Consider the following 18,749-nt stretch of genomic DNA (forward strand, 5'->3'; position numbering starts at 1 on the left):
GCTACTTCTGCTGTAAAATGATACAGTGACTATGTGGAAGTGAACTAAGCTTCATATGAGATGTTCCTCGACAAATCTCAGGGAGAAAAATCTTCTGTTGTTTTTCAGGATATTAAGGTGGGCTTAATTCCCTCCTGAATCCTTCTTGTGTTCCTCTTCTTTGATGAGTGTGGGATATTAAGTTACGAGGGCAAGACGTGTTTTAAGCCTCAAACAGTTTATAGCAAACCTGCCATTTCTAAAATGCTTAATGCATCACTTCCATTAACGTTAACAATGCAAATGTGATTATAGTTGTCGTGGCAACAGTGGCAGACATTCAGAGTGAATATTTTGGCTTTACCTTTAATAAATAATTGCTGTAATGAAAAGGCATTGGGCTTTGTGTTTTTGAAGTTAACAGGGAAAATGCAGAAACTTATTAAATTAAAATTATGCTTCTAGGTCAGTATGTGCTAGGTTTTTTCTCCTCCTTGAGAACTGCTGCCATATATTAGGAACTTGCATAACTAAGTGGAATAAATAATTACCCAAAATAGACAAAAGTGTCTCTGAACTAATAATGAAGTCTGAAAAACCAATGTATGATTTTGTAATCTAGTATTTGGTTTTGCATGTATCCAGTGTCCAAATGTGAAATGTAATGTATACATTAGCTGTGTTTGAAGCCATTAACTGTCGATAAATGCATACTGTACCTGTTACCATATTTTCTATGTTAGAATTGGTGTTTCTATAGAAAATATTGTTAAGAAATGTATTTATCGACAGTTGACTTAAAATGCGGCTAATAATATACATTGCTTTTCTTTTCCCCCCCAGCATATTCGTTAATATTTTATTTAATGCAGTTTTAAGTCATTATTATCATATTGTTAAATAATATTTTATAGTCCAGTTATTTTCCAGTCTTTTATTTATCAATTTGTTTTGTTTTGTTATTGCTTTGACTTCCTTTCCTTATGCTTAGTTTTTTGTTGTTGTTGTTATTTTATTCAGTCTTTTATTCTTGTTCTGTTTTTGCGTAGCCTCTTTGCTTAAGTTTAGTTTTTGTAGATGTTTTGCCTTTCTTTGCTTTGTATATAATTTATTTTAATTTAGTTTCATTTGTTTTTATTTTGTAGTCGTTTTGTCTTGCTTTACTTGCCTTTCTTTGCTTTGATCAGGCCATGTTTTTAGTTTAGTTTAGTTTCTTCTTTTGTTTTGCAATGGTTTTGCCTTTCTTTGCTTTGATTAGGCCATGTTTTTAGTTTTGTTTTGTTTTAGTTTGGTTTTGTTGTGCCTTTAAAAAAATAGCTCTCTAATTTTAAAGTGCATGCTAATCTCTACTTAATAAATTGTATAATTTGTTGATTGTATCTGCATGTAACCTCTGCAAGGTTACCTTAAGCATGTAATGTTGCTTTGAAGTACTTACAAGCAAATAATATCTAATTAATGCCGCAAGATGAAAGCCTGTACTGTGTAATTTATTTAAATGCCCACAACTGGATAATATTCACTTCACAGGAAACCAATATATCACCCAGTGCAAAATTGCACGGCTGTAAAAGGACTTCAGTGAATGGCGGTGTGTTTATCTGTCAACACTGGAGTTATGTGTTACATCTGCTGGCAGCTTCTTAGCACTACAGTGCATGTGGGTGCAATTTCCTCTCCACGCTGTAAGGTTTTAATTGGTGGTACCCTTCAAGCGATAGTCGACAAATGCTTCCTGCCTCTTGAATCCTGTCTTGGTGGCGGATGATTGTAAAGGTCGAGCGAGAAGACCTACACTGACAGCCCTGATGAATGACAGGGCCGCTTGACTGAGCCACTGGGGAGAGAGACACCAGAACGGCTGATTTTCATCAACGCGTCATTGCATGCGACATTTAGCCTGTGAAACCCTGGGCTCTGTTTCGCTAACAAGCACGGCCGCAATCATAGTATATTCTATGATTGTTATCTTAACACATTACATAAGCTGATTGTCAGTTTCTAGGTTGTGTAACATTCTTACACAAAGCCCCCTTAATCATCACATAGTCGTGTTTTTATGCAATAGCAGTTATTATACTACCTACATACAGTAGTTTAGCAATATCAATATCAAGATGCGTAAGCATGGAAAGGTCAATTTTATTATTTGCAAACCTTTCAGAGGGTAAAAATGCACAGGGAAAGTGGTGAGTGCTACTAATTAATCTTCAGCTGTCTCACTTCGTCTCGTTTGCGTATGCAGTGGCTTAGGCTTTAGCGAGGAGCCGTTAGTCAGATATTTCATCTGACCTCTTTGCTCTCTCTCTCTCTTATTCCCTCTCGGTCTCTGTCACTATCTGATATTGCTTGCTGTCTTCCCCCCAAACACCCAGACATTTTGTTTGCCGTTCAGCAATCCTGTTGTGATGTCTAACGCTTGTGTAGACTTCAGAAATATGGCGTGTGCGAACCCAAGACACAGAAAACAGTTCCATCTGTCCCTTTTGGAAACCTTTAGTCCGATGTAATAAAAACAGGCAATGAAATATACAATGGGGTCCAAAAGTCTGTGAGCCCATTAAAGTGGGTTTTAAAATCTAGCTAAAAATAAACAAAGATTTAGGATACATTATTTATTTAATTTTATTTTAGAAAATATTTATTAATTTATTTTACCATTTATATTTAAGCTATTATTTAGTGTTTTGATTTCCAGTTTTTGTTTTGTTTTGTTTCACTTGTCATTTTATAAAAGCAATAGGACACTCAAGGTTAATTTTAAGTTTATTTTTTTATTTATCTTTTATTTTATATTTCACTAAATCATTTTATTATAATAACTTTAACTCAAAATAACTGTATTAAACAGATCAATCTTTATTCATAAACAAATTAATTATGTACAAAAGTGGGCAAATATGTTATCACCCCGTCAATGTCAAATTTGAATAGGAGAGCATTTGGCATCTAACTGTTTCAACAGATCAATCTTTATTCATAAACAAATTAATTATGCATAAAATTCAAAGAACGTTCGATGCAAACCCCCAAAAACGTTGTCTGATTTTATCTGCATGCAAATGCTGGATTGTTACGATACACTAATGTTACTTTGATCTGCGGTACTTAAACAAACAAGTAAACAAAGTATATTTTAAGTTAATGTGGCTGATTTAACCAAGTTTGTGATAAACAAGGCCTTTTCATTTTCTTCTGGTGCATCAGTTCAGTTATCCCTGGCAGGTAGCAAAGACCCAAAAGATGGAGTACAAATATTAAAATGATGTGATATACAGTCTGACATTTCAGTGTACCACTGAGCTCCTGAAGTCATCCGCAGACGAAATATAAAGGCGCTCAGTCTGGGCAGAGAGGGCCTGTTCAGATGCATTTGGTGAACCCAGATAATTCACAAAAGGCCATAGAGAGATAAACATGTGAAGCTAAATGACCAGACAGTAATAATAAATCATGATGCATGGGATAATAAGCACTCATCAAAATTGGCCCTCTTTAATTTATTAATATGTTCCTGTCTTATTGTGCATGATTCATTGTTCATATTGTCCTCAAGTAATGACAAGTTTGTCTGGCTAATCTTTCATCAAGATATAATAACTTGCTCCACCATCTGAAATGACTTTCCTTTTCAGCTGACGTCGTCTAGGTTGGACAATAGGCTGGTCCATCAAAGGACCCACATCTAATCAAGAACCCTTTTTAATTGCTTAGAGGTCTTGAGCTGAGATTTTATTTTATTTTATTCAATTATTATGCAATAATTTATTTTATTACAGTTATTATATATAATTTATTTTCCAGCATATTGTTTAATATTTAAATTTATATTACAGTCAGTAATTCCAAAGTTCAAACTTTAGATTTGATTTTCAATGCCATTTAGACAATTAGTGACAATGCAGTTTTTTATGTATTTTGGTATTTCGAATTGTATTCATTTATGCGCTTACAGTTCATGTTAAACTTTACATTATAAATAGTTGTTGATTTTATCTGCATTTCACCTTTAGAAGGTTACATTGTTTTGTTACATTGCAATGCTGCTTTGAAATACAAGCCAATAATATATTATTAATTTTATTTTTATTTTCATTGACAATTCATTTAATATAGTTAATATTTAGTTTAATTCTTCTTCTTCTTTTTTTCTTTTCTTTTTTTTTTGGCTTTAGTTTTTAATTTAGGCATTGTGTATGCCATTAAATGCATTCAAAAATGTGCTCTCTCGCCGCAGTGTTGATCATGCCGCGGAGCCCCATGTCTAGCGAGGAGGAAATGGCTCAGAGTTTCTCGGACTCGGTCAGTTCGGAATCAGACAGCTCCCGAGATGAGCCTCCAAGGCTGGATCGACCTACCAGCGGCCGACTGGACGACAGCCTGCGAGACACAGTGCTCATCTGTGTGGTCATCCCTGACCTGCAGCAGTCTGTGCGTTCACACACACACACACACACACGCACAAACACACACACACAAACACACACACACAAACACACACACACTCGTGTTTCACCCCAGGCTGTTGGGCCATGTGGATCTTTCTAAATTATATTATTACAGTAAATTGCTTCCCTCTTACAGTTTTAGCCTTCTCTGGAGAGCTGTTTGGGTTTCAGTAGACTAAAGAATGGATCGTATGCAAGTGGGATAGGCAACAAATATTTTTGACCTATTTCATGCACATAAAGTAGAAAATTGTCATGTTTTAAATAAAGAAGGTTCAGAAAAGTAATGTCATGTAGACTCATTTAACACTGTGGTTTCCATATGTGAAAGTAATAGTTTTAAACTCAATCAAAGCCAGATACAATTAAAACCAAATCAGAACAAAAATAATCCAGAATGTAATTTATTTGTAAATAAAATTAAAAAATCACCAAGGAACGACATTTTTATTGCTCTCTCTCGAAAACAGGATCTTTAAAAATATCTGTGTCTGTCCTTACTGAAACTGTTATTTTGGGAGGAAGCAGAGGATTGAATTGTGTTTGCACAATGTTGATGTGGTTATGGTTAGTATATTGTGCAAGTTATTGCCAGTGTCACATTTATTGAGCGTTACAATTATCTTAGCTTTCCATATTGTCCATTTACATGTCAACAATACCGACACAGTGAGGGAATAAGGAGAAGGAAGGATAGATTTTATTAGCTCTAAACACAAAAATGCCGTTATTCTGATAAGAGTATTCTTTAAAGTATCCCAAGAAACAAGACATTCAGGTGGGACGTATCGAAGGGCACCACAATTTAGTCTATATATGCTAAATATAGTTATCTGCCGATAGCATTAGTGGAAAAGACATTCTGGGACATAAATCTGTGCATTGCAGGTTGAGTCTTTATTATTTATAGTTTGTTTTACTCGAAGTGAAAGACTGTACATTTTGAATGCCTTTAGTATTCAGGAGTTTACAATACCAGCATATATCAATGATTTCAAAGCCTCCATGGACTAAAAGACACAAAACTTAATTTAATATGCCTTTAAGGTACAGTAAAAGGAATAGTTCACCCAAGTATTAAAAATTGCTAAAACATTATGAGTTTATTGAATTATTAAAGAAAATTTTCTGAGATCATCTTCATCAGAACAGATTTTTAGATTATTAGTGTTACATCAATTTTACATATTTCTCCCCTGACTCAGATATTAAATTTTAACTGGTGAAAGCCATATTATAGATAGAGGTGTGACATTTTTTTATGCATTTAGCAAAAAAAGCGACTTACATTGCATTCAAGCTAACAATTTTCTCCTAACATGTGTTCACTTGGAGTCAAACCCACATCCTTGCAATTGCTAAGCACAATGCTCTACCACTTGAGCTATAGGAACACTACAGTACAACTACTAACACTACTTTTTTAGCATGAAGTAATGATTTAAAGTTAAAAACGTCTTAATGATGGATTTGTTTTTTACAATCATGCAACGTTTCCCTTCATAAGATGTTAATTAATGGAATTGAGTTGTGTGGATTACTTGCAAATTATTGTGATGTTTTTAATCAGCTGATTGGACTCCCATTCACTGCACAAGATTTCATGCACGTAAAGTATAAAATGACATTGTCATGTTTTAAATGAAGAATGTGTATGAAACAGCAACAAGGGTCCAAGCTAATCAGCCGCAAACTACTCGGTTTGAAAGTGACTTCTGTGTGAGCTGTTTCATACATCACTACACTATTCACAATAGACAATCAATCTTTTCTGCCCGCTGACATTTCAATAATGTGACTGCACCTAAACACTTATTACTGGTTCATTTGTAAGGTCAAAAAAGAATTGAAATGTTCACGAGAAATGAAATAATGACCTCAGGGACCCACAAAACTGAAAAAAAAAAAAAATGTCATCATAAAATGTCATTCCGTCAGTTAACCAACACCAAATAACAACGATTTGTTTTCTCCTGTTGTTTTCTCCCTTTTGAACATTTTAAATCACAAATGTTTTCTCCTAGTTAATCTGTACACCTGCTATGGCCTGATAGAGCGTTTCTCTGTCTCTCTCTTCTCTCTCTCTCTCTCTCTCTCTCTGTGGCTTTGCCAGAAATCCATGAGGTTCAGTCCTGATGCCACAGTATGGGTTGCTAAGCAGCAGATCCTGTGTACACTCACACAGAGTCTGAGGGATGTGCTCAACTATGGGCTCTTCCAGCCAGCAGTGGACGGGAGGGAGAGTGGTTTCCTGGAGGAAGAACGGCCCCTGCGAGACTATCCGCTATCCAGCAATAAAGGCGTTCCATCCCTTGAAGTAATGCGCCACTAGTTTGCTGCTTGAATGTTGCGGAGTCAACTTAAGCTTGATCCATGATGTAACTTTGATAGAATATGTGCACGGATACCAGAAAGGGACATGAGACGTCACTATCTGCAAAGCACTTCCACAAACATCCATAGGAAATATGCTAGGAGTTCATCTGCCTAGAACAGTAGTGCCATCACTGAACTCAAATGCTCAAATAGCACACATTTTTGTATGAAGCAATCAATTGAAGTGCTTTGCCAAATATGTAAACATTGTATTCCTGCTTTTAAACCCAGTATACTTGCCCCCTAGACTTCCATTGACAGTGCAGCAATATAAAAACAACTTTTAGCATTGTTTTATTGCAATTCATTCATTCATGTTTTTTTTTAATTAAATTAAGGAACTAACCAAAATTGATTTCGGTGGTAACCATGAGCAATAATACATATAAAAATCTGAATAATTTTATGTTGAGAAGAAATGACCATGCATATTTGTCAGAAAGGATCGTTTTTTTTTTCTTCTTTCAATTATTTTTAGTTTTTCAAAAACATTTATTATTATTATTATTATTATTATTTTTTTTTTTTTTACAGTTAATAGATTATTCAAATTGGTAATCATCATCAACAATCATAAATAATCACCAAAATACATTTATTGGGAGTGTAATATGCTTACATAGAAGTCCATTGTAATACATTACCATAAACACAGATTTTATTATTGTTTTTTAAATGTAATGTTATTTATTAATTTTTACAATTAAAGAAATCTAAATTTACAATCTAAATTGTTTTTGTTGTAGTCAACATTAACAATAATTACCCAAGTAATTTATTTGAGAGCCAAAATGCCCATTTATATTTATTCTTTCTGTCAAGGATGATCTCAATGACACAATAGTTTTGACAGTGATGATAACTGCTATAAATTGTTGCCAATGCAGGGCTATGAGACAGGCGTTCTTCTTTAAGATGTGTCTTCTGTACAGGAGCACTCTTAGCTCTCTCTGTGAAAAAGGCTGATGTCAGGCTGGTGTAACAGGAACGTTTTGTAGTTCTCCTGAATGTTCATTCAAGCCCCAGGGGCTGATATAATCATATCACTATCAAGGCGGCGACCACCAAAAAGAGCTGCAAATGGAGTATAATGAAACATATTTTAATGTAATCATTTGTTTGAGCTAAAAATTATATAACTATTTTGTATCCCCTCTTGATTATAAAAACTATAATACTACTATAAAAGTTTAGTTCTCTGGTATAAAAAAGGGGTTCTTATTAAAGTACCATTATATTTGTAATAATTTTTTTTAACCATGGTGCTTTAAACTTTGGTAGTTTACTTAAAACTGTATTATCTCTAGATTATTGTACGTGTATTGTACGTCAAATTGTTTATTTTGTTAAACTGAAAAGATATTTAATTTTGCAGTTCCGCTACAAGAGCAGAGTGTACCAGCAGCCAAACGTCAACGAAAAGCAAATTGAAAAACTCCACACACAGGTAAGATCTTTTTTTTTATTTTTTATTTTTTTTGGAGGGGTCAAAAAGTTGCTGTGACCTATGTAGATTAGCCTACTATGCATATTTGTCAAAAATGTATCTATTTTTGATGCGCAGGTGGTGATTAACTTGTGTTCGGTTATGATAATTCATTCTTTTACATATCAAATGCAGCTATTTGCTTAATTGCAAGCAGGAGAGCTGGTGTCTTGGGATACGGCTGTTAAAACAGGAAAGAAATGTTTGAAAATCCAGCTTTCTGTCGCTAGGATTGAATATCTAACATACAGTACATTCATTTTAGAGTCTGCTGCTAAATAATGCAGCAGACCAGAGCATTTGCATACGTTTTTGGTGTGGAGATGGTCATTGATGTTGACGTTTTAATGTTTCGGCCAGTTTTTCTTCTGTGGTCATGAACGTTTTTGCAATCACCGGAGGAGGTTATTCCACGCTTCTCCCCCAAAAGCAGCCCCGAAGCTCCGAACCAAGTTTTAATTGCCGGCTTCTTCCTGCACTGTATGTCCTGTGCTGTGCTCGATCTCTTTATTGCTCGGCCTATTTATCTCTCGTCCCCACATTGCTTCCCTCAGCATTTAAAACTCACCCTCTCATTGCTCTGAGCTTTCAAGCTCTCTTAATAAGTTATTATATTACAGCTCCGTAAGCAGGCAGGGTTTGTGTATGTCCTTGTTTTCAGAGGAGCAGATATTCACCTCAGATCATACCGAATGTCAGTGCATTATACATGTAATAGAAGCAAACGCTTAGAGGGGTTTGCTTTTAAAAGCTGCCTGCATTATAAAAAATGAAAAGGTGTAGTTGTTACCGTAAAGAGATATTTCTACCTGATCAGACTCTTAAAAATATTTTTTATTGGTGTAACCTAAGGAAAACTGCAATAACTGAAGAAAGCCGGTTGTTTGAACTCAGTGGTAGTTGCTTGGCTGGTGCATAAATGAATTCTGCCATCTTTGCTTATTTTGCAAAGAGTGCATTTAAGAGTGTAATGCACATGGATGCCACCACAGTGTTTTAATTACGTGGGAAACTCAATTATGTGGATTTTCTTTGAGGCCAGAATTTTTCAGGTGTGTCAATGAGAAAACATGGCAAATGCAATGGATGAAGTGTTTGCAGTAGATCGCCGGTTTGTTGAAATGTGTGACATTACTTTTAATTTACAATAAAACTAAGTCACATGTACAAATGCAGTATTTTAGTAAAATTATGAAAAAGGATGAAATTAAATAGTGCCTTCATAAGTTGAATAAAAACTAAATAAACACAACTGATGCACGTTCATTATTAAGCATTTTTGTAGAAGTAGTTTTTTTTTTTTTTTGGTAGAAGAGGTCACCATCATGTTCTACCAAAGTGATCTGAAATCACCTGATGTCATAATTATGACTTCTTAACTTGTCACTGCGGACTTACTTTGAACGCACGATTATTCCCGGTTATTATTATTCTTATTTTTATTTTGGGATCCCATCCCCTGAACTGTAAATGTATTGTGACTCATTCTGAAACTGCATGAAAATAACATCATGACAACATTACCTGGCAAATGACACCACAAGAACGTGGACAAGCCAATTATTAGCAACTGTCCTGAGCTAGACGACAAAGGTAGCTGACGTGAAAAGTGATTTTATGAAATATTTGCAAATTTTATGATGCAGAAATTGTATTTGATCAGAATATATGGCTACTTTCAAATGACTATCAATGGAGAATGCTTTTTTCACCCTAAAAAAGTGTACATAAGGCATGTCCCAGCAGAGGCTAACCATGCTAACTATGCTAACCACTCAAACTTTAATCGCTAACATTTTCAGGCTCAATTATTAATTATTTATTATAATATTTCTGAATGAATAAACAAGCTTTAGGTGATTTTTGTAAGCTAACACTCACAAAATACTTGTTTACAGTGTAAGAGGATGAATGTTGTCATTGTGCTAGGTGACATCTCTACATTGTAGTTAGCCTAATGGGTTTAAAGTTGTTAGCAAGCATCGAGAATTATTGAAAGCTTGTGTTGGTAAGACAGGATCCAGAAGTTAAATAATGCAAACTCCACTGTTTTGTGCGAATATGGCACTTACTCTATTGTGTTGGAGGTCTTCGTGTGTGCACTGGGTTGTGCGTAAGAGTTGACGTGTGTTTGTAGCATGCCGTAGCTTGCCAAGTGGTCTCTAACTCTTTGCCTTGCCAAATCAGCTGTGCTTCTCCCCTCTCTCTCTTTCTCTCTCTGATGTCTCTGTACTGGGAGCTGCTCTCCTATCTATTTTTATCCAGCCTTGTATCGCGGCATGTGTGTCCTAGAGATCTCAACATAAGAGAGGAAGTGAGCAGAGACCCTTCACACTCTTGTCAGCCATTCATTCCCATCACTCGCTCCTGTTTCCTAACTTCCTCCTCAATCATTAGCTGTCAGTGTCTCTCGTTTAACCTCACCTGCACTCTTGTTCTCTCTCAAACCTCCTTTAAGGTCAACCTGAGGAAATTTATGGAGTATATCCAGCATCATCAGGTGGACAAAGTCTCCAAGTTGTTGGAAAGAGGGTTGGACCCCAACTATCATGACCCTGAAACTGGTGGTATGGGATGCCATATTAGATCAACTCCAGATTTGCACATAACTGACTATACAGGCTTTGTTCCCCGGCTAGTTCCAGATTGATTACTTTACTGTGTCATTATATTGTTTCCTTTTTAATCAATATGGTGTAGTCGGACCATTACATTGCATTTCAGCAGTTTATATTTAACATATTTACTTACTGATTTAATCTCATGGTCATAGCCTGTGCTGCATTTGCATGTATTATTTGGAATACACCAATACTGTTAGCGACAGTTCTCTTTTTTTTTCTTTTTTTTTGTCAGTTAATGATTATGATGGCAGAGATTATAAATCTGTGCAATAATAAAAGTATACTCTAAGTCTATATCTATATTCTATATATTCTAATCTGTATAATCTATATATTGTGCTGCTAAAGAGTAGTATTATAGTATTATATAGTGCTAATAGTATTATTACTATTGAGTACTATTATTAAAAGAAATTGGGGTCAGTAAGATTCTCAATGTTTTTGAAAGAAGTGTCACATTCACAAAGTAAAAGATGAATGTGATGAATGTGAAATGTGAAAAAAAAAAATTTTCTCTTTGAATATATTTTAATATGAAATGTATTCCTGTGATTGCAAAGCTTAATTTTTAGCATACATTATTCAAGTCCTTAAAAAGGCTCATGCACATTTAGAAATCATTCTAATATTCTGAATTGATGCCTAAGAAACATTTCTTATTATTATTAATGTTAAAAACAGTTTTTGTGGAGACCATATTTTTTCAAGATTCTTTGATGAAGAGAAAGTTCAAAAGAACATTTATTTGACATAGAAAACATTTTTTTTAACTCTATAAATGTCTGTACTATCACTTTTGGCCTAATACATCCTTACTGAATAAGTACAATTTTAATATATATATACATTTTACTGACCCTAAACTTTTACAAGGTATTTATATTCATACTTTTATCTTTATATTTACATTTTTTTTATTTACATTTACATATTTACAAACACAAATCCCTTGACTAATATCTTACTCTTATTATGAGAGATTTACCTATACATTTGAATGAACTTGCTCTTGTGCTTCTGGCCTGCAGAGACACCGCTGACCCTTGCGGCCCACCTGGACAATATGGTGGAGATTATAGTTACATTGAAAAGCGGCGGCGCTCATTTAGATTTCCGCTCTCGGGATGGGATGACTGCCCTACACAAAGCAGCCAGGGCGAAAAACCAGATAGCTCTTAAGGTAATAAATGACCTCATCTTGCAGGACGGATTGAGTTTATGGCTGTGTTAGAGTGATCCTCTTCTTTGACTGTCTTTTTGTTTTTATAAGAATGACTGCTGCTGATCTATCACAGTACAGTGACATCTTACAGTTTTCAATACATTTATTACTTTGACAGATTGTGCTTTTATTCAAAGCACACTCTTTTCGTTTATTTAAAATGAATTAGTAATTTCACACTTAAAAGTTTTTTTTTTTTCATTATTTCATTTTTGCTTCCTTCCCTTGAAAAAGTGGAAATAACTGCTGATGTACCACTGTTTTGTGCTCTGAATATTGTAAAACACAATTTCCTGTCTACCGCTGCTCTTGCAGTATATTGCTTGTTGGCCGTTTATTTAAGAAGGCTTCATGAAGAATCTTGGTTTATGACAGTTCGAAGTGCCGGAGCCATAGATGTTCTATTTTCATTACCGAGTGGCTGGGTTTCGTAATTTTAGAAGGAAAAAGCACTTGTAGTTCATTTAGTTACGTAACAAAAATGTACTTATGAAACTGCTTGGTTGTGTAAAAGTGAATAAGAAATCCCAAAGGCATTCTCTAAAAAGAAAAAAAAAAAGAAAAAAAAATCAAGCACATTTGTTTATATGGATTGTTTTACATACATGTTTACATTAGACACATTTCATAAGTTTTATAATATTTGTTGTGTTTGAAATCCAAAATGTTAAATGAATGTTTAATGACTGGTTATAATTCAAGACACTTTTTCTGATATACAATGCTGTTCAAAAGTTTGGGGTCAGTAAGAATTTTTTATTTTATTTTATTTTATTTTATTTTATTTTATTTTATTTTATTTTATTTTATTTTATTAATAAAGAATGCAGTTCAGCAAGGATGCATTTAATTAATCTACAGCGACAGTAAATACATTTGTTAATTTTACAAAAAATTTCCATGTTGTTGTTTTGAATGTTCTATTTATTAAATCATTCTAAAAATGTATCCTGGTTTCCATAAGGAAAAAAAAAAGTTAAGCAGCAAATCAGCATATTAGTATGATTTCTGAAGGATCATGTGACACTAAAAATAGGAATAATGATGCTGAACATTCAGCATGGCCATCATAGGAATAAATTCTCTTTTGAGATATATTAAAATAGAAAATATAACTTTTTAGGTTTTTTTTTTTTTACCAGATAAATGCAGCCTTGTTGAGCAGCCTCAAACTTTTAAACAGTAGTGTAAAAGAAGCCTTTATTTTTCCTTTGTCTTGTCACACATGGACATTAAAAAAGCTGAAAAAGTAACAGCACTAACATAAAAAAGAAATTGTCCTTTCATCCTTAAAGACCCTTCCAAAACACAAGGCTCTGCTAAAACACAATCCTAATATCATATTTGGCGTATTTTCCTCTCTGAAGGAAACCTGCTGAAATCCTCTTTTCTCTCTGCAGACTATGTTGGATTTGGGAGCGTCTCCAGACTATAAGGACCGGCAGGGTTTGACTCCGCTCTACCACACAGTGACTGTAGGGGGAGACCCGAGCTGCTGCGAGGTCCTTCTGCGAGCCCATGCCAGCGTGGGATGCCACGATGAGAACGGCTGGCACGAGATCCACCAGGTGCCACTGTCTTTCACACGGTGACAGTCAGTGAAAAAGCTTTCTGTCGGCTACAAGTGTTGAGCGTGGGGTAATATATGCATAATAGAGCTGCAGTTTTAGAAGACAGCAGCTTTGTTCAATTAGCGAACAGATGACGAGATCAAACTAGTTGAACGCATCATGCAGTCCGTCTGTTGCGACAGAGTACTGACATCTAGTGCTGTGACAGGTGGACTGCAGGATGATCGCACTCTACCGGGAAAACAGAAAAGCATGCATGTATGGTTTACTTTTAGACCCTTTGAAAAATATGAGATGACAGCATACTGAAGGCTTAATATTGTTTCAAAAGACTTCCGCATGAATTTCTAAGGCTCACAAAAAAAGCTTTTCCTTGAGCAGAACGCGGTTATAAAATCTGTTGCACTAAAATGATATGCTGTGTGAAACTTGTTGTTCCTGTTGTGTTCGTCAGGCTTGTCGATACGGCCACATCCAGCACCTGGAGCATCTCTTGTTCTACGGAGCTGACATGCATGTGGAAAATGCATCGGGGAATACGGCTCTCCATATCTGCGCTCTGTACAAACAGGTGTGTTCTCACACTGTCCTTGTAAGGATCCAAAGTCAGCTCCTTTTAAACAGTCAATAAACAGAGGTTATTAGTGTCATAGAACAGAATACACTGTCGATAGGAGAATATATAAAAAAAATGTTGTTTTCTCTTTGTGGATCAATAACGTTTTAAGGGAAAAATCAATGGCACCAGGGCCCAAGAGCTGAGGTTGAGTGCAGCAGGGAAACTTTCTGGGAGAATCGTCAGGGTTAAACAATAAAAATGATTTTTTTTTAAATGAAATCAAAACAAAACATGTTTTAATGCATGATGGAACTAATGATATATATATATGTTGTATATACACTGTACCTATATTAGTATAAAAGTTTGTATATAAGTGGGATGTTCTAGTATTTATTTGTATCTTTATCAAATTTAATATTTATTAAATGTTAGTTAAAATATTACATTATTAAATATTTTTTTCAATCTGAAAACAAACAGAATTTTAGGATTCTGCACTATTTTGAGGTCGCTAATAAAAAAAAAACCAAGTAATAAATATTATAATAATATTATTTATAAATATTATAAATATTTTATTAAAAATACATGCTGTATATATCTTTGTCTCACGGGGCTGAAATGATGCCATGTTTATTTGTATAAATGCCACTAATTCCACTGGTCAGTATTCACCATTGTCTCCCATTCTATCCATGATAAAGCTCAAGCTGAACAGGAATCAGCTGGAACACTCATGACTATTAACACCAGTGTTCGGTGTTTATGAATGGACAACGGCCCATTACGTTCACGACACTAAGCAGCCAGGCAGATAATCACCTTATGTTTCCTCTGTGGGAGATCTAGTCTGCTCCGTTGGCTTGGGGTCACAGCATGGGTGCCATTGTCTGCTGGAACTGCTATGGCTAGCAGTATTCACTGTCACTCCGTATATAACATCATATTCCTGCTGTGTCCTAGGCCATATTGATCCCATAACCAAAGTGCATGCCACTTTTTTATTGTTCTTTTGTATCCTCCTAGTAAAGTCTTATATATGAGATCTGAAAAAGTGAGAAATAAATGTAGTTCAATTTGTTGTACTGTCTTAAAGTCTAACTTTAAAATTGACCTGTACATCCGTTGCTCACAGTCTGTCAAATGGAATAAATATAAATATAAAGTTATATATTCTAGGTATCACCTAGAGCTAATTTATTGAACTGGAAAGCCTGTAATTTTTTTTTAAGAAGATTTAATATATAAATAAGTTTTTGATATAATTTTAAGTTTACATTTCTAAGTTTATATCAAATTATTTTTAAATAGGAAGTTTTAGTATATATTTATTTTATAAAAACTGTCAAATTAAATGATTACATTTAATTTGTATTCATATTTATATTGATATAATTTTTATTATCTATTCATATGTATAAATAATGTTACCTGAAAACAAACAGAATTTTAGGGTTCTAGGTCCTTAATACAAAAAAAGAAAAGAAAGAAAGAAAGAGAAAGAAAGGAAGGAAGAAAGAAAAAAGAATAACTTTAAATATGGATTGTTTTGTTGTTGTGGTTGTTGTTGTTGTTTTTATTTCTAGGATTAATCAAATAAATAAATTGTGGCATTGACCATGAAAACAAAATTCAAGAAATCCTTGAAACTTCTTCTTTTATTGCTTTTCTGTGATTCTGAATTGCTGATGTCTTTAAATACACTTGAAACAAATCGCAATTGTCCTCCTATGACTAGAGAATAAAGTTGATTTTAAGGTGTGAAAATGGCTCTTCCGATGACAAGTGTCACTTATTGATTTGTGGAGGCTCTTGAGTTCACTGCTGGTCACATACGATGCTGTGTTCGACCAATGGGTTGTTATTTGAAGCACACGTCTGTAGTGATCGGCCGCAGTGAGCTGTTATTAAAGTTGACGCTCGGCTAGCCTTTGGTGAAAGATGCTTAATTTGTCCCATTGGTCAGTTTCGCCGCAGTCAAGGGCAAGTTCTCGAGCCTCGATTGTTTGCGCCGATCTGTCACCATGTCAACAAGGAACCTGGAACCAGTGCCAAATGAAGGCCAGGGATTTTTTTTTCATGTGCGGTAAATAGAAGCCGCATCCTCACATGTGATTATGTCTCATATACAAGGGCTGGCAGCAGCTCTGAAACTAGTATTAGAAGGAAGGTAGGAGGAGAAGGCAATGGAGGTGTGTGTATGTGTGCGATTGTGTGTGTGTCGGTTTACTGGTGAGGCATTCCGTGGGTGGGCTGTTGAATCCAGCTGGATATAGTGGGCTGGAGAGCTATCTCTCTCTCTCTCTCTGTCTTTCTGCTTTTGGTTCTCACATTCACGTTCACACATACATATAGGCATTGCTGCAGAGACCCCCTCTCCTTTCTCTTTGGGTGTAGACTTTGCTGTAGCATCACACTTGAATTGGACTTCACAAAGCTGAGGGCGAAGTCTGTCACTTTTGGATCCGGGTGAGGCGGGATACCTTGTGACGTGTCTTAATTTTGCTCGTAGAATGTCGAGAATCAAATAGTAGTTGGATCACGTTGAATTCAATTCTCTGTCATCTGCTTTTCTTTCCGAAGGAAAAGTGTGCCAGGGTTCTTCTGGTTCGAGGAGCCAGCAAAGACGTCAAAAACTACCGAGGACAAACGCCCTTTCAGGTACAACAACCAGGTTTTTGCCTGGCTACTTTTTAATGACCTCAAAACTATTGTTTCAGATATGCTTGCTTTTGATTTTTTTTGTACATTTTGTTGGTTTAGCGTAAAAAAGAAAGAAAAAAATATATAACCAAACCATGAGCGCTTAACGAACTTGAGTGTGTGTGTGTGTGTGTGTGTGTGTGTGTGTGTGTGTTGTTCTGACGCGCAGAGTTCTTAATTAATTAGACAGAATGTCACACTAAAGCACAGGCATTATGTAAGAAAGCACTCAGAGAAGAATGAGCGAGCGTGAGGGTAATTAATCATTTTATTTGGTTTGTTTGCATGGGTTTTGGTATCTTAGGATAATTAGGAGTTCGTTTTTAGAGAGGGGAAATAATTAACGTCAAATCAGCTTTTGTTGTTTTCTTAAATGCTTCGGTTGCTTTCAAGAAAACATCTCTGGTTATTTTGTTCGTTTCCTTGAAGAGTTTCTTTCTCAAATGTCAGATTGTGACATTCAGTTGCTTGTCTGACAGCAATGGACATGATCCAAGTCTGTGGCCATGGGCTGACGAGAGTGTTGCGTTTATTGTTCAGTGGCCTTCAATAATGACTGTGACTGCAATGCCACTAGTCATTAGTGATTATTATTAGAAATATAGTTAAAAATGAAGTCATATTTGTGCCAGTAGTCATTGGTGCATATTATTAAAAACTGAATTCATTTTTATGTCGATAGCCATTAGTGCATGTTGTCACAAACATTGGCAAAGTTTGATCAGAAATGAAACAATGTTCTGACAGAATCGTATTAACTCAAAAAACGTCTAAAAGATTTAAAAGGAAAGTTTACCAGAAAAAAAAAAAAAAAATTCTGTCTAGCCCTCAATTTCATCCAAACCAAATTTGTTTGAGTTTCTTTCTTCTGTTGAGCACAAAAGAAGATATTCTGAAGAATGTTGGTAAACAAACAGCTGACAGCAGCCATTGACTTCCATAGTAAAGATTTATTAATTAATAAAAATACTATGGAAGTCAATGGCTACCGTCGGCTGTTTGGTTGCATAATATCTTCTTTTATGCTCAACAGAAGAAAAAAACTCAGATGAACTATCCTTAAGAAAAGAGTGTACACATTTTAACATCTACCTACCATATGTGCATTATGTTATTATCTGCCAATCAGATTAATCGGAGACAGATTAAATAATTTACAGTAAATAAATTGTAATTTTGAGTTCTTAACATATAGATTTCTAACTTGAAACATTGCTAAATTACGAGTGCTTTATTAGTGAGAACATAATGGTTTACAGTGTAGTTATTAATGCTTATTGTTAGAAATATATTTAAAATAGAATCATTTTTGTGCAGAACAGGAGTATAAAGATTTTTTGTTCAATTTGACACATTTATGCATTAAGCAGAATTTTTGTCAGTTTACCAACATTCCTTATGAACAATTAACACAGCAAACTAACTACAAATGATGAACTAGCTCAAAAGTATTGAACAAATGACACAAATACACGTTTACAGGATACAGGAACAGTTATGATACAGGAGCTTATAATATTCCATTTACGTGATTGATTTTACAGTGCAATATACTGTATTACAATAGGAATATTTTCAAATCCAATCTTTTAAGTGATTATTTTGAGTTCAGTTGCTTTTAAAATGACATAATCCTGATATCATTACCATAATGAAGTGAATTATTAAAGCTTCAAAGCAAATGCTGATAGAAAAACAACACGTACAGTAAACCCTCAATTCACGGCAAACATCAGTACTGTACTAAAAAGCGTAATCCTTTGAAATGCATCCTCCTT

At 34.9% G+C, this 18,749-nt stretch overlaps 1 protein-coding gene across 3 annotated transcripts in view; it reads left to right on the forward strand.

Moving 5' to 3' along the window:
* The window catches only part of LOC113043686 (SH3 and multiple ankyrin repeat domains protein 2-like), a 91,856-nt gene that overhangs the window by 7,850 nt on the left and 65,257 nt on the right, over positions 1–18,749 (forward strand). For 2 of the 3 annotated variants that reach the window (XM_026203202.1, XM_026203204.1), the window contains exons 2-9: positions 4,217–4,410; positions 6,541–6,744; positions 8,179–8,250; positions 10,748–10,856; positions 11,942–12,093; positions 13,536–13,703; positions 14,161–14,277; positions 16,852–16,929. In XM_026203202.1, coding sequence (XP_026058987.1) covers positions 4,225–4,410; positions 6,541–6,744; positions 8,179–8,250; positions 10,748–10,856; positions 11,942–12,093; positions 13,536–13,703; positions 14,161–14,277; positions 16,852–16,929 — 1,086 coding nt within the window. In that variant the 5' untranslated portion in view covers positions 4,217–4,224. Of the gene's footprint in view, positions 1–4,216; positions 4,411–6,540; positions 6,745–8,178; positions 8,251–10,747; positions 10,857–11,941; positions 12,094–13,535; positions 13,704–14,160; positions 14,278–16,851; positions 16,930–18,749 lie in introns of those variants that run through there. The other variant, XM_026203203.1, reaches the window with a different exon arrangement.

The sequence above is a fragment of the Carassius auratus genome, chromosome 25, assembly GCF_003368295.1.
Source record: "Carassius auratus strain Wakin chromosome 25, ASM336829v1, whole genome shotgun sequence".
Taxonomy (NCBI): domain Eukaryota; kingdom Metazoa; phylum Chordata; class Actinopteri; order Cypriniformes; family Cyprinidae; genus Carassius; species Carassius auratus.